The sequence below is a fragment of the Martes martes genome (assembly GCF_963455335.1).
Source record: "Martes martes genome assembly, chromosome: 9".
NCBI lineage: Eukaryota > Metazoa > Chordata > Mammalia > Carnivora > Mustelidae > Martes > Martes martes.
This window is the reverse complement of record NC_137896.1, coordinates 102,727,552-102,741,598: the sequence shown is the minus strand read 5'-3', so window position 1 is coordinate 102,741,598 and position 14,047 is coordinate 102,727,552. Positions and strand designations below refer to the sequence as shown.

The window sequence follows — 14,047 nt, the reverse complement described above, 5'->3', positions numbered from 1 at the left end:
TTTTAAAGATTTTATTTATTTATTTGGCAGAAAGAGAAAGATCACAAGTAAGCAGAGAGACAGGCAGAGAGAGAGGGGGAAGCAGACTCCCCGCTGAGCAGAGAGCCCGATACAGGGCTTGTGGGGCTCGATCCCAGGACCCTGAGATCATGACCTGAGCCAAAGGCAGAGGCTTAACCCACTGAGCCACCCAGCTGCCCCTCCAGTGGCTTTTTATAGTTAGATGAATAAGTCATCAACTTTAAGGATAGGAAAATTTTAAATGATTCTTAAAGTTCAAACCATTTTCTCTTTCCTAGACACATAGTTATGCTTTTTTTGGAGCATGGAGCTCCGTGCATGGAGCCCCACACGGGGCTTGAACTCACGACCTCGAGATTAAGACCTGAGCTGAGATCAAGAGTCGGATGCTCAACTGACTAAGCCACCCAGTCACCCCAAATTATGCTTTTACGATTGTGTTTGAGTATTGTAAGGGAGAGAGGACTAAACAGGTCAGCAGATTTCAGACTAAAACCTGGCCATCCAGGCAGGACCCTGCTTCTTCCAGACCCTCTTGGGCCCCATCTTTTCTCTCCCATGCCCATGAGTCACTGGGTATGACCATGGAAGAGCTTGTCCTCTTTATCCTCGCTGCCCTTTTGTTTGGACTGTTCTCCTTCTTTAAAACTCTCCAATTCCCAGAAGCTCAAGCTTTCAAACTAGAGCACCTGCTTTATCTTCCTACTGCGGTTGCCTTTCAAGTTCCAGATTTCTGCCCTCATCCCTTAACTCTCCGAGTACTTGCTTCTCTCTGTTTCTCAGCGCTTCATGTGCCAGAATTCCCTGTGATTTTGTATCCGTGTGGGTGTTCCTGTGAGTAACCCGATCTCACCTCCCCACCTCAGCTGCTCTCACCTATCCCCTCACCTCAGTTATGATTCCCACTCCACTTTCTAGACTTTATTATTATATTTAACTGTACTCTCTTTATCATTGCAAATGTTAATCCTCTTTTCAGCTGTCATCTTCTCTGTTTCCCATTTACTTTTCCTAACAGATCAACTCACTTCATTCTTTGATCCTAGTGTGGCTTCTGGCCTGTTGATCCTGTCATCCTCCATCGATCCGACAGGGTGCTGAATACCCACGTACACCCAAAGCCCTCTGCCTTTCTCCTTGTTGGCCTCCCTTGAGCCTCAGGCTCATACCCGAGCAGCAGAATCTGCCTGACCACAGTGTGGGCTCATTTCCCTTTTTCATAACCCAGAACTCTAAGTGTGCTCTTAGTTGCCTCTGGCAGTTTCTGGATCCTCTTGCCAGTTGGCAGTCCCTTTCCCATTCTACAGAAGTCTGTTTTACCCCCTTCTCTCCCCTCTAGCCTCGGACTCCCTACCCATGTCCATCTTAGCTGACCTTGGTTCTTTTTTCCCCAAGGAAATGGAAGCCATCAGAAGGGAGTTCAGTGCATTCCTGCCACCAAATCTGTGCCATCCCCCCACATCTGGACCATGTATAGCGTTTTCCTCCTCTTGAAAGGCAGTGGTTAAGTCCTGCCCCTGCCCCTGCCCTTGTGCTCTGGATCCCATCACCTCTCATGTGTCCGGCGGCCGCTCCAGCAGCCAGCTGTGTTTCCTCCGGGTCATCCGTTTTCTTGAGGGGCATCACTGCCATCAGCATGCTGTTATTTTGGTCATCTTCCGAAGCAAACCTCCCCCCATCCCAGCTGGCCCTCTCCTCTGCTTCCCCTTCATTTCTCTTCATCCCTGTGCAGCATCATTTCTCAGGTGCATTGTCTGTACTTGCCACTTCAACTTCCCTCATTTTCTTCTGAATATACCCTAGTGAGGTTTTTGCCTCCACTCCTCCATCGAGACTGTTCTTGTCAATCACCTGGACCTCTGTTGCCAAACCACATGGCCTTGTTCAGCCTTTGTGCAAGGGCCCTGTGGCAGTTTGAGTCTTGGAGCCCTGGCTCCTCCTCCCCAGCTCCCCTGCTGGACTCTGTCTTCCTGAACTCCAATACTGAAGTGCTCCAGGCTCAGGCCCCAGACCTCTGTTCCAGCGACTCATGTCCCTGGGGCACGCTCATCCAGTTTCTTGGCTCTAAGGTCAGGGCACACCCAGAGTGAACCCACCTCTCCTTTCTACAGCCACCACCCTGGTTCCAAACACCATCATCTCTCCCTAGATGCCTTGAGTACCCTCCTAACTGGTTTCCCTGCATCTGCCCTGGTCTCTGGTCAGTCTTTTCAGACACAGCATCAGCCGAGATGATCCTTTTTAAACATAACGAAGATCTCATTGCTTTCCTGCCCATCTTGCTTAATAAACCCAGTTCCCTTCTGTGGTTTCTTAGATGGCTGACTTCACCTGCCATTCTCCCTTTTTGAACACTCTGCCCTGTCCTGCTGACTTTCTTGCTATTGCTGTTCCTTAAACACAACAGACACTTCCCCACGATGCGGTAAAGGCCTCTGCCTATAAGTGTCTTGCCCTGGATCCTGGGTGTGGTTTGCTTCCTCACTCTTGCCTCTGCTCACTGTCCTCTCCCAGGGAGGCTAGCGCTGTTGGGATTCGCAATGGGGTGCACACCCTCCGTCACTCGGACCCTCACCCCTCTTACAGCACTGCTTGATGCATATATTAGAATTTGTTGTCTCTTCCCCCCGCTTTAATGTGACTTCTGCGGAGTAGGAACTTTGCCTGTCTTGTGTCCTGCTGCTTAAGGCCCCACTATAGTTCTTGGCACATAGTAGGCCCTCCGTAAATATACACTGAATGCACACACATATACTTGTACGCTTGAGATTGATGTAGTTAGGAAGATTTTGGCCAGGAAACCTTCTTTCCATTGGGTATTTATTGAGATTCCTTCTCAAATGCTTTTTGGGGTCTTGGGCGATTTGTTTGTTTTTGGCCTTAATACAGTATACAGAATACAGAGTCCTCGTGTGGAATCTTATACAACCCACAGTTCTAGTTATGAACTTTAGAGCACTCATGGTTCTCACAGGTGGAAGGTTCCAGTTAGGGGACTGTAATGAGTCAGAATTTAGATGAACTAAATCAGATACAGAGTCTTAAATATAAGCTGTGGCTATTAGTTGAATTTTTAGTTGGATTTTGTTTTAAAGTGACTATTAAGTATTTTTCCAAAATTAGTTTTCTCTTCGAACTACTCTGGCTAGAGGGTTTTTGAGCTGAAATGTTTGTGCTCTGATTTGCAGATTTCGTGAAATTTCAGTTATGTTTTCAAATTGCTCATCACAAAAATCACCGTCTTTGCCTTTTCCCAAATCATTGATATTTTTAAAGAATCAAAAATGTTATTTTAATTTTTTCAGTGTAAAGAATGGAAGTTACAGTGTGTTAGCCCTCTTGTTTTGGGCATTGAGGGAAGAAAGGAAATAGAATTCAATCGCCTAATAGTCCTGTTCTTTTTCTGCCCAAGTCAGAAAATCAGTGGATTATCTAACAAAACATATCCCAGAACAGTTTTTAAGTAATGTTCATGAAAGAATTAAGTTACTGTTTCTGCCAGGGACACTTACAAGTTGGCTCTTAGCCTCCTAGTTTTCCTCAAGCCCCTCTTCCAGCCGGTGCAGTGAGGACCTGGTTATGCTAATCCTCTGGCACCTGGGCGGTTTCAGCATGTTGCTTCGTGGGCATCAGTACAGCTTCTAGGCCTAGAGCAGGAGGCCTGTTTCTCCTAAACCTGTTTGTGCCCTGTTCCTGGGAAATAGGCTATTTTTTTAAAACTGAGGAAGCAGAGGCTGGATGCGGGGGGCAGACTGATCTGACTAGATGATGACTTCTCTATGTTGGAAATGGGACCAGTTACTATATTCAGATGCATTTTACTTACTGGTGCTTTTTCTTTTTCTTTGTTTCCTGTTTTCTCTCTCTCATTCCAGGCCCCGTTTAGGGACAGTCATGCACCGGGTGGTCGGACTGGGGATTCTTTACTTTATCTTCGCAGCTATTGAAGGCGTGATGAGAGTTATTGGGGTAAAAACCACGTAATTCCACTTCCATCCCTTTTTGTTATTGCTATGAAATATGGTTTTACTTTCTATCCCCTGATTTGAACTTTTAAAGATAGGACATTTACGAAAAAGGTCCAATTTGAGTTTTTCTGTTCCCCCTAAGGAATATTTCCCTTTTTAAATACTTCCTGAAAGAAGTTAAAGTCCAGACAGAGCACTTCTTAAAGTCTGACTGATTATGAAGGCACCATTTGATGTCAGCTCAGGAATTGGTTCCATCTCAAGAACGCTCACAGTTATTCTTTATAAAGAACATTTGTCTTTGTCATTATGAAGTCTGAATGCATTCATTTCTTCCTTAACCCTTGGTCTGAACACGTGGAAGTAAACAGAATTAACTGTACCCTTCACACATGCAGACATTACAGCGCATCACTCTAAAGTCTCATTTGGTTATAAGTATTCTCTGGCTCTTGGGGACTCAGTGTGGGGATTCAGCAGGCTCCCTTCTTAGAAGAACCAAGAGAAGGTGGCATCCAGGGGAGATGACTCGGACAATGTATGCTGCAATGCTTTACTCTTTAAGAGGAGCAGAACATTTATATCTGGGAAAACCCCTAGATTTCTAGCTCTCGGTTTTTCTTAATAGTATGGTTGATGGCTGAGTGATTAATCAGCTTATTATATTTTCCTTTATTCAAAGGTCCTAGTAATTTTTACCCAAAATGTTTTTTGGACTGGATTTGTAAATCAGATCACTGCACGGAGTGAATGATCTTGTGTTGCGGATTAAGTTTACTTCACGTATTTTGATCTTGAAGCAGGCCATTTGTTCAATTTGTTAAAAGCCTCACTCTCCTTCTTTCTATTATCTTTGATACATCTGCCTTCTATATTAAATACACCTGCGCTTTTCATCTTTGACTCTTTGAAATGTACATTTATTTTTACTTTTACAGACTAGTGAAGAGCTTTGCATTTATGTATATAATTTACAGGAACTAGTCTTTGCTAGAAAGAAAAAAGATAAATATCCTACCTGCAGATATATATATATACACATTGTATTTCTTTAAAATTTTACATAGCCAACAACTTCGATAAGTTTTTAAATATGATTTTCTGTCAATTGTGATCAAAGTGTTTCACCTATGGTTTGTTTTTACCATTCCACACTTCCTTTTCTTTCTTTTTTTCATGTCCCTTCATGGATGGTAGGAAAGATCAGGAGTCCACTTTATTAGTGGCCCTGGCGGTAGGTTTGATTTGGAGAGGGGAGACGTGACACGTTTTATTTGCCATTTCATAATACAGTTTTACATTGTCATTGAACAGGTAGTTGTTGCTGCCAAAACAAAAATTTCCATATGCTTAGATACAAATTTTACTAGGAATAAAATTTTTATGTGAGTTTTGTAAAGGGATAAAATGAACTAAATTGTTTTTCTTTTTCATATAATTTCTGTGATACAATGAAATGTTTACATTCAGGTTTTTCCCTCCATTTTTATCTTTCAGGGTTCTAACCATTTAGCCGTTATTTTTGGTGACATTATTTTGGCAGTTATTGACTCCATTTTTGTATGGTTCATATCCTTTACCATGTCCTAAAGTAGTTTGCTGTACTATTAAAATCAGGTTAGTTTTAGTTTGTATTTATAATAATAGAAAGAAATGTAGGTATACATTATTTTTAACATCAGTATAGGAATTTAGTTAAAGGTGAAAAAGCAATAATTCCCCAAACAAAGAATATCTTTTATTTTTTCTGTTAGTTCAGCAAACTTAAGTACTCACTGTGTGCCCTGTGCTGAGGAGACAGAGAAGAAGAAGGTATTGTCCTTGTGTTTAAGGAATTCACACTCTGGGAGGGAAGACAAAAATATAACTAGGAGCAATATAGCAATAGTAATTGCCATTTTAAAGAGGTGCTGTGCAAACAAGAGGAAAGAGAAAGTAATTGTAGTGCAAAAATCAGGGAAGACTTCATAGAGGTGGTGACATTAAATTGTGACCGAGGGAACAGATTGGGTTAACTGGGAAAAGAATTGGGGGAAAGGCATCCTGGGAAGAATTGAGGGGAACAAATAGTTGGAAGCATGAAAATACAGGGGCAGTGATAGAAAGTCCCAGAGTAGCTTACCTATAAGTGGATGTATGTGGGAGAGCCATGGAAGGCGGGGCCAGAAGGGAAAGATAGAATGACGTGCTCAAGAGTCTCATGTTCTTTCTTCAGGGAGAAAGGAAAGGGAAATCAAAGCTGCCCAGGTGAGCAGCATGGTGAAATCTGTGTTAGAAAGAACTCAAGAATGACATTTTAAAATGACCTGGAAGGGGGCACCTGGGTGGCTCAGTGGGTTAAGCCTCTGCCTTCAGCTCAGGTCATGATCCCAGGGTCTTGGGATCGAGCCCCGCATCGGGCTCTCTGCTCGGCAGGGAGCCTGCTTTCCCCCCTCTCTCTGCCTGCCTCTCTGCCTACTTGTGACCTCTCTCTGCCAAATAAATAAAATCCTTAAAAAAAAAAAAAAATAAAATAAAAAAAATAAAAATAAATAAATAAAATGACCTGGAAGGGGTACCTGCCTGGCTCAGTTGGAAGAGTGTGCAACTTTTCTTTTTTTTAAGATTTTATTTATTTGACAGAGAGAGCGAGCACACAAGCAGGGGGAGGAGCAGAGGGAGAAACTGGCTCCCCACTGAGCAGGGAACCTGATGCAGGACTTGATGCCAGGACCCTAGGATCATGACCTGAGCCAAAGGCAGATACTTAACCAGCTGAGCCACACTGGTGCCCCAAGAGCCTCCAACTCAGGGTCTCAGGGTTGTAAGTCCGTACCCCATGTTGGGAATAGAAGTAATTTAAAATCTTATATAAATAAAAATGTAAATATGACCTGGAAAAGGAGATCCTAGAGTCTAGAGATAGGAAGTCTGATAAAGAGTCATTTGCAATAGTCCAAAAAAAGAGATGGTGAGGGTTAAAAATAGGGCAGAGGGAATGGAAAAAAGACTCCAGAAGATAGACTTAGTAGAAATGGGTGAGCCAAAAAGGGAGAGAGCTCCAGAGAGGTCTTGCTGTCTCAGTGGGTGGCTGGGGACAGTGTTGCCATCCCCAAGGCAGTGAACTTAGGGAAGGGACCATGATGGATGAAGTGTGAGCTGCCTAAGGCATTAGTGTTAAGCAGAGAGTTGGAAATCCCTGTCTGCGTTTGTAAGAGGAATTGGAACTGGTGATGAAGGTTGGAGGTCATCTTCATGTGAAAGAAGGTTGCAGCCCATGGAAGTGACCCAAGAACACGTAGACCAGTAAGAGAGGAGAGGACCAGGATGGTGCCCAATGAGGGTGGAAACGTGCATGGAAGAAACACCCGGGTGGAGGGAGGTAGAAGAACCTAGAAATCGTCCTGGGGTGAAGCTTCACTTTGGTAAAGAGGGGTGGTCAGCAGTGGCCAGTACTACAGAGAGATGAACCGCCAGGGTATGTGTGACTTTGGTCATTCCAGAGGTCACAGTGGGACAGCAAGAGAGCAGCCTCAGTGACGCTGGTGAGGCAGATGCCATGTTACAGCAGGAGAAGTTTTGACGCCTGGTAACCTTGAGGACCCGCCTCGCTGCTTCAGTGACTCCACTGGAGTCTGTTTAACTCCGAAGCAGAGCCCTCTAATACGCATTTGAGGAAATGGGAGGAACTCTAAAGAAACTGTGACCTGGTCAGAGCAGAATGCAGTGTTACGCATATCCCGGAACACTATTTTTACCTCTTTCTTCTGCATTTACATCCTCTTTGAAACTCTTCTCTATAGATAGATTTTATTTTTACCAAGTTTTTTGTTTTTGTTTCCATTGTCTTCGATACTTGTCTTTTTGCTTTTAATATTAACTATTCTTTTGTTTCCTTGTAATTTCTTTCCATTTTCTCATCTTTACCTCTTGCAGGAAGGCCAGAGGGCTTGAGTTTGCCTGTGTTCCTCCTCTGCAAGGAAGCCCCCCTTTCTGCAGGCATGCTAACAGACATGGCCTTTTTGAGTCCCCTGTGGGTGGTTTCTTCCAAACCCAGTCTGTCTGCTCTTTAAACTCCCTGTTTGTGAATTTTTAGTATGCTTCCAAGTTAAAAACAAAAGAAAAAAGCCTTTTAATTTACTATCCGTACTCTCTAAAGCAGTGGTTCTTAGCCTTGTTTGGGTACTGGGACCAAAGATGCCTTTGAAAGCCGAATGACAGCTGGGGAGCCTCTTTTCACAAGATTAGAAACACAAACCCCACAAAAGTTTTGCCTACAGTGGGGCATTTAAAAACATCCAAAATTATATCCATGGATTCCCTACTGTCTGAGGAGTATCTAGTTAAGAAATAATACCTGATTTAAAGAGTTGTTTCTGACCAAACTTGCTTAAAAATCTGTTCTACTTCTGTTTGAAGCTACTAGTTTAGAATACAAGTTTGTTGAAAAAAATTATACTTAAATACATCTTTTCCAAAAATGATGCTAAGCTTACAGTAATGTAATTTTTATATTTCCCACGTGAAAACACATTTAAACACATTGAGCTGTTAAAAAAGGTGAACTACATTGCTCAGTTCTGCCCATGACCGTGCTCTGGCCATGAGAGCTAATCCCCAGGGGCCGTGGTTCCTGTTCTGCCGCAGCCGCACTCATTAGGGATGCTTGGCTGACCCGAGGAGAAGGGGCAGGTAGGGCGAACTTACATGCTAACAGGATGGGCTGAATCACGCATGGTGAAGGTGAACCTAGCTGCTAGTCTCAGCATTGCCAGCTCCGGATCTTCACTTCCTCCCTTCTGTCATTGTGCATTTAGAAAGTGAGCTTAAGATATGTGCTTAATCTGGAATTGTTATATATGTTTGGAACCTTTAAGAAGTTAGCGAATATGTTTTTCAGTCAACTAACTGAGCTATAGACATGGCATTTTTAAAAATCTGTATTATTTTTTTTCCTGGTAATTTACTGATACGTATTTCAAAGATTTGTTCTTAACCATCCACAAGGTAGTTCACTGGGAAAAAACAGTAATGCAGCTTGGCAGGAACTTCCAAAGACAAGCAGCTCTAAAGGCCCAATTCCATCGAGATTTGAATGAGGGTAATTTATCACCTTTATGGACAGTGTTAACTTTGGACCATTCCAACACATAATGCTCCAAATTGGAATGGGGAGATAAGAGAAACAAGGAAAAAATTTAGTTTGCTTAATGATCAATATTTTTAATAAAGCAGTTTGAAATAAGAGTCATAAAGAAATCCAGAAATTAAAATTATCTTAGTGTTTCATGGTGAGATGAAGAAACTTTTCCATTTCAGCTGGCACCTGATTTTCCTATGTTTGCTTTTAGATGGCTATTTGACAGAGAGTAGATTTTTTAAATTATTACAAATGGCAAGCAAAAGAAGCAGGTCTACATACAGAACTGAGCACTTGCCTGACAACCCTGCTTTGCTCGATGAACCTAACATAGCTATCCTGTAACAGTCCGGTTCTGAAGTAAAACTAGAAATAACCTGAAAAAATCAAAGCCATTGCTTTTCTCATGAAGCCCCCTTCCTCTTTTTTTCCTGCTTGTTTTAATTTTGTGCTGTTTTGCTGCAGGCAAGTGACTCTGATCTTGTGCTTCTGGCCAGTCTCCCTCTCTCTCTCCTTGACTCTGGCTTGTGCTGGTGGATATCCTTTTCCGACTGCAACAGCACGTTCCCGTTGCTTCTCACCTCAGGATAACCAGGCCTGTTTGCTTTTGTCACCACTTTCCTTTAAGGGGAGAAACGATTTAAGCTTTACTTAAATTTAACGGTGTCTTGGTAAGGGGAGGTTTAGGCAGTTTTGAATTTGCTTCTGATCTTTTTTATCCTCGGCTTCTCAGAAATGCTTTTGAATTATTCAGTGTGACCATATTTTTAACATAGAAAATTCATTTCAGTCAAGAATTTTGAAAAAAAAGTATTTCTCTTGATAATGTTAAATGAATACAGCATATTTACATTTTTTTAAATTCTGACAGTAGCCTTAATTGGTTGTATTGTGTTATTTTAGAAATTGATCTTCTTTTGTTAACTCACTGGTCATTTAGAAAGACTAAATAGCAGTTTTGTGAGTACTACCACGAAGTTTCTGATTCATGAAGTATTTGAAATTTAAAATAGGCATAAATACAAAGTTTGCCACTTCTGTTCCTTTGCTCCACTCTGTTGTTTTTGGCATATGGTTCAGGAACAAAGCTGGTGGTGTGCTCCAGAAGAAGCAACTCCCATTTACAAAGAGAGCCCTGGCTTGAATCCCGGCTTCATTGCCAAGGAATCAGTGGAGAAGCCTCTTTTTGATTCTTCATACTTGACAGTGTTGAGCTTTACCTGACCCCTGTGCTCCTGGAAAACAGCCCTGGTTAAGAAAACCCCCACCCTTTCGTGTTCCAGGAAAAGGCTTACTCCAAAGAACTTACAGGAGACATAAGTCCAATAGGACTTACATGAGACTCCCAGATGCCCCCTTGTTACCAGTGACAAGGCCAGACCTGTTTCCCCGCTGACCAATCTGGCCAAACTAAGCAGTCTCCCTCCCTGGACCAGACAAAGCAGTCTCCCTCCCTAGGTCCCTGAGCCTTTGTCCACCACAGCCCTCCTCAGTGGCCCCTCTTGAGAATCTGCACACCTCAGGGAAAGTGACTCCCTGAGCAGCTGCCCAGTCACGCCATCCTCTTCCCCACACCTGCTTTCTAGTCTTGTTTACCCTCCCTACAAAAACAAAGCCCTGTCTGGCCTGACCTGTGGGACTCTTACAGATCTTAAGAGTTGAAAAATCCTCCCCATGGCAGTAAACCTCCTCTGCCTGTTGCAGTAATCTCTCTCCTGACCCAAGTCCAGATTTGTTTTATTTAACATATTTCATTTTTCTGTTTATACAGTGGAATTGATAGATGACCTCCCTTCTTACTTATGGTCATTCAAAGGATAAAAAGAGAGTAGACTAGAAAGAACAAAATAAGAAACAGAGACAAAGGCATAAGCCTAAGGGCATGTCATAATGTGATCTGTAAGAGTCACTGGCCTAAGGGGGAAGAGGGCTCGTTGTTTAGTGTATATACTGCTCTATCCTGTATTTTGGGAGCTGGGCATTGAAGGAGAACATCATAGGGCTTCTTTTTGAATTCCCTAGAATTTAGTTAGTTCAGACAGTGGTAAAATGTAAAGCAAGATTTGTGATAAAATCAGTATCGTGGTCATACAATATTGGCTAAAGTAATATTTTTTGTGTTTTTACAGGAACTATATTTACCAGTACTAATTTTAGAAATGTAGTAGGAGATTCTTATTTTGTTTTTAAACTGTTTGTTACTATTTAAAATGTCTTTCCTTAACTTTTTGCACATATTTATAAGTTTGGCACAAACTATGAAGACTCTAAGACTAAGAAAGAACACAGTGAAATTTTCTTTATACAGGCACTTTACAAATACTCTGATCTTTGCCGTACTGGGTAAGTTATTTAATTTTCTTATTATAAAAAATTATTTCAGTATTATATGTTCCTTCAAAGGTGACTTCTTTGGTGTGTTTCAGCTTCTATAGTGTTTATGGTGTGGACAACCAAGACATTTAGAATTGCAAAATGTCAATCAGTAAGTATAATCTTCCTATTTAAACAGTTTTCATTTTTAATTATACTATTTGGGGAAGTTCTTCATGATGCTCTAGTATATAATTTGTGTTAAGGTTTTATTTATCTGATTAGTTATAAGGCTGAAGTAGGCATTCATGTTAATTTGATAAAGAGCTCTTCTTAGTTTTTATTTTCTTAAAAAAACATGTACTGATTTGGAAGATGGACTGGTTAGAAAGGTTTCATTCATGTTTGTCGTTGTACACTATTTAAATGGGAAATCTATCTGTGTTTATCAAAAAATTTAACATTTCATGTTTGAACTGTCCTTATAGGATTGGATGGAACGCTGGGTTGATGATGCGTTTTGGAGCTTCCTTTTTTCACTTATCCTTATTGTAATAATGTTTTTGTGGAGACCATCAGCAAACAATCAGAGGTACCTAACATAGGAAAATGGAAGTTTGGCAAGCATTTGTTGATCACTGCTCCTGTGTTCAAATAAAAACCCATTTATAGAAACTGAGGAAGTAGTCCTCGCCTTTAAAGGAGTACACAGTCAAGTAGGGAGATGAACATAATGCAAGAGAGTGAAATAAGATTTGTATAAACTAGGAAGTCCAGGGGAAGACCGAAGAGGGATGAGGAAGCCTCCTGGAAAGGCAGCATCTTCCTCGAGGAAAGAAGCAGAACCAGAAAAGCTGAGCTGAGAAAAAATGTACATTTTCTGAGGTAGTGGCAGAAAACATGGTATACCTTGGTGGTCATTGAGGCATTTGATTTTGGTTAATACTGCTTACATTGGAGGGAAGTAAAGCTGAAAAGGAAAGGTGGGGCCAATATCAGAAGGAGCTCGAGTCGTATGTTCAGGTTGTTCCATTGGCTGCATGTGATGGGAAAGCCCATCTGCCCTCGCCTCACTCCTCTTCCCCAGGGAAGGGGCTGTGAAGTTTCTTGAATGCCCTTCTAGGGAACTGAAAAGTATGTACTGTGTGTGTGTTTCTCCTTCTCTCTCTTTTTTTTTTTTTTAAAGATTTTATTTATTTATTTGACAGAGATCACAAGTAGGCAGAGAGGCAGGCAGAGAGAGAGGGGGAAGCAGGCTCCCTACTGAGCAGAGAGCCCGATGCGGAACTCTACCCCAGGACTCTGGGATCATGACCTGAGCCGAAGGCAGAGGCTTTAACCCACCCAGGTGCCCCACTCTCCCTCTCTTTTTAAAAGTACATAGTAATTGGGACACCTGGGTGGCACACCTAGGCATCCAACTCTTGGTTTTGGCTCAGGTCATGATCTCAGGGTCATGAGATCAAACCCTGAGTCAGGTTCAAGACTCAGTGCCAAGTCTACTCTCTCCTTTGCCCCACCCCATTGTGTGTGCGTGTGTGTGTGTGTGTGTGTTTACACGCGTGTGCGCGTGCACGCGCGCACACACACACACTCTCTCTCTCATAAATAGATACATCTTTTTTGTAAAAGTATATAATAATTATGCAGAAATACATACATACACATACATACTGCTCTTCACCTTCTTGTTTAAGATGTATCTTTCCATATCATCTTGTATAGATCTACCCCATTTTTTTTTTAAAGTAGGCTCCATGCCCAGTGTGGGGCTTCAGCTCACGACCCTGAAGTTGAGAGCAGCATGCTCTACTGATTGAGCCAGCCAGCTCTCCCTCGGTCTCCTATATTATTTTTAATGGCTCTTTGGCATTCCATGATATGAATGTAGCCTAATTTATAGAAGCAGTCCCTACTTATTAGGCACTTTGCTTCTAGGATTACTGTTATTATCAGCAATGCTTTCTGAATGTATTTTTGACTTAGCAAATCTGGCTCAGTCAGTACGCTTTATTTTCACCAGTAAGATTAGCATTTTACCTTTTGTTAGGGGCTAAGTTTACAAGTAGTGGGCAGGGAGGGTAAACCTGACAGGGAGAAAAAAAGTAGAGCAGGAAGTTCCCTTCCCTGAACATTGAAGAACTGCTTTCCAGAAAGATCTTACCAGTTACGCTTTCACCAGCAGGGCTTGGAGCTCCAGCTTCACTGTTGCATTGCTAATAATCTTTCCTAATTGAGAGTAAAAATAGTTAAATATTTGTTATTTGAGTTTATAAGAAATTTTTAAAATGTAAATATTTTGGGGGGCCTGGGTGGCTCAGTGGGTTGAGCCTCTGCCTTCGGCTCAGGTCGTGATCTCAGGGACTTGGTATCGAGTCCCGCATCGGGCTCTCTGCTTGGCAGGGAGCCTGCTTCCTCCTCTCTCTCTCTCTGCCTGCCTCTCTGCCTACTTGTGATCTCGCTCTGTCAAATAAATAAATAAAATCTTAAAAAAAAAAAAAAGTAGGGGCCCCTGGGTGGCTCAGTGGGTTAAAGCCTCTGCCTTCGGCTCGGGTCATGATCCCAGGGTCCTGGGATCGAGCCCCGCATCGGGCTCTCTGCTCAGCAGGGAGCCTGCTTCCTCCTC

At 42.3% G+C, this 14,047-nt stretch overlaps 1 protein-coding gene across 2 annotated transcripts in view; it reads left to right on the top strand.

Moving 5' to 3' along the window:
• Positions 1 to 14,047, top strand: part of TMEM87B (transmembrane protein 87B) — a 53,457-nt gene that overhangs the window by 23,917 nt on the left and 15,493 nt on the right. Inside the window, exons 10-14 of one of the 2 annotated variants that reach the window (XM_080812663.1) lie at positions 3,897 to 3,990; positions 5,487 to 5,572; positions 11,354 to 11,451; positions 11,535 to 11,593; positions 11,910 to 12,013. In XM_080812663.1, the coding sequence (XP_080668789.1) occupies positions 3,897 to 3,990; positions 5,487 to 5,572; positions 11,354 to 11,451; positions 11,535 to 11,593; positions 11,910 to 12,013 (441 nt within the window). Of the gene's footprint in view, positions 1 to 3,896; positions 3,991 to 5,486; positions 5,573 to 9,573; positions 9,646 to 11,342; positions 11,452 to 11,534; positions 11,594 to 11,909; positions 12,014 to 14,047 lie in introns of both variants that reach the window. The other variant, XM_080812664.1, reaches the window with a different exon arrangement.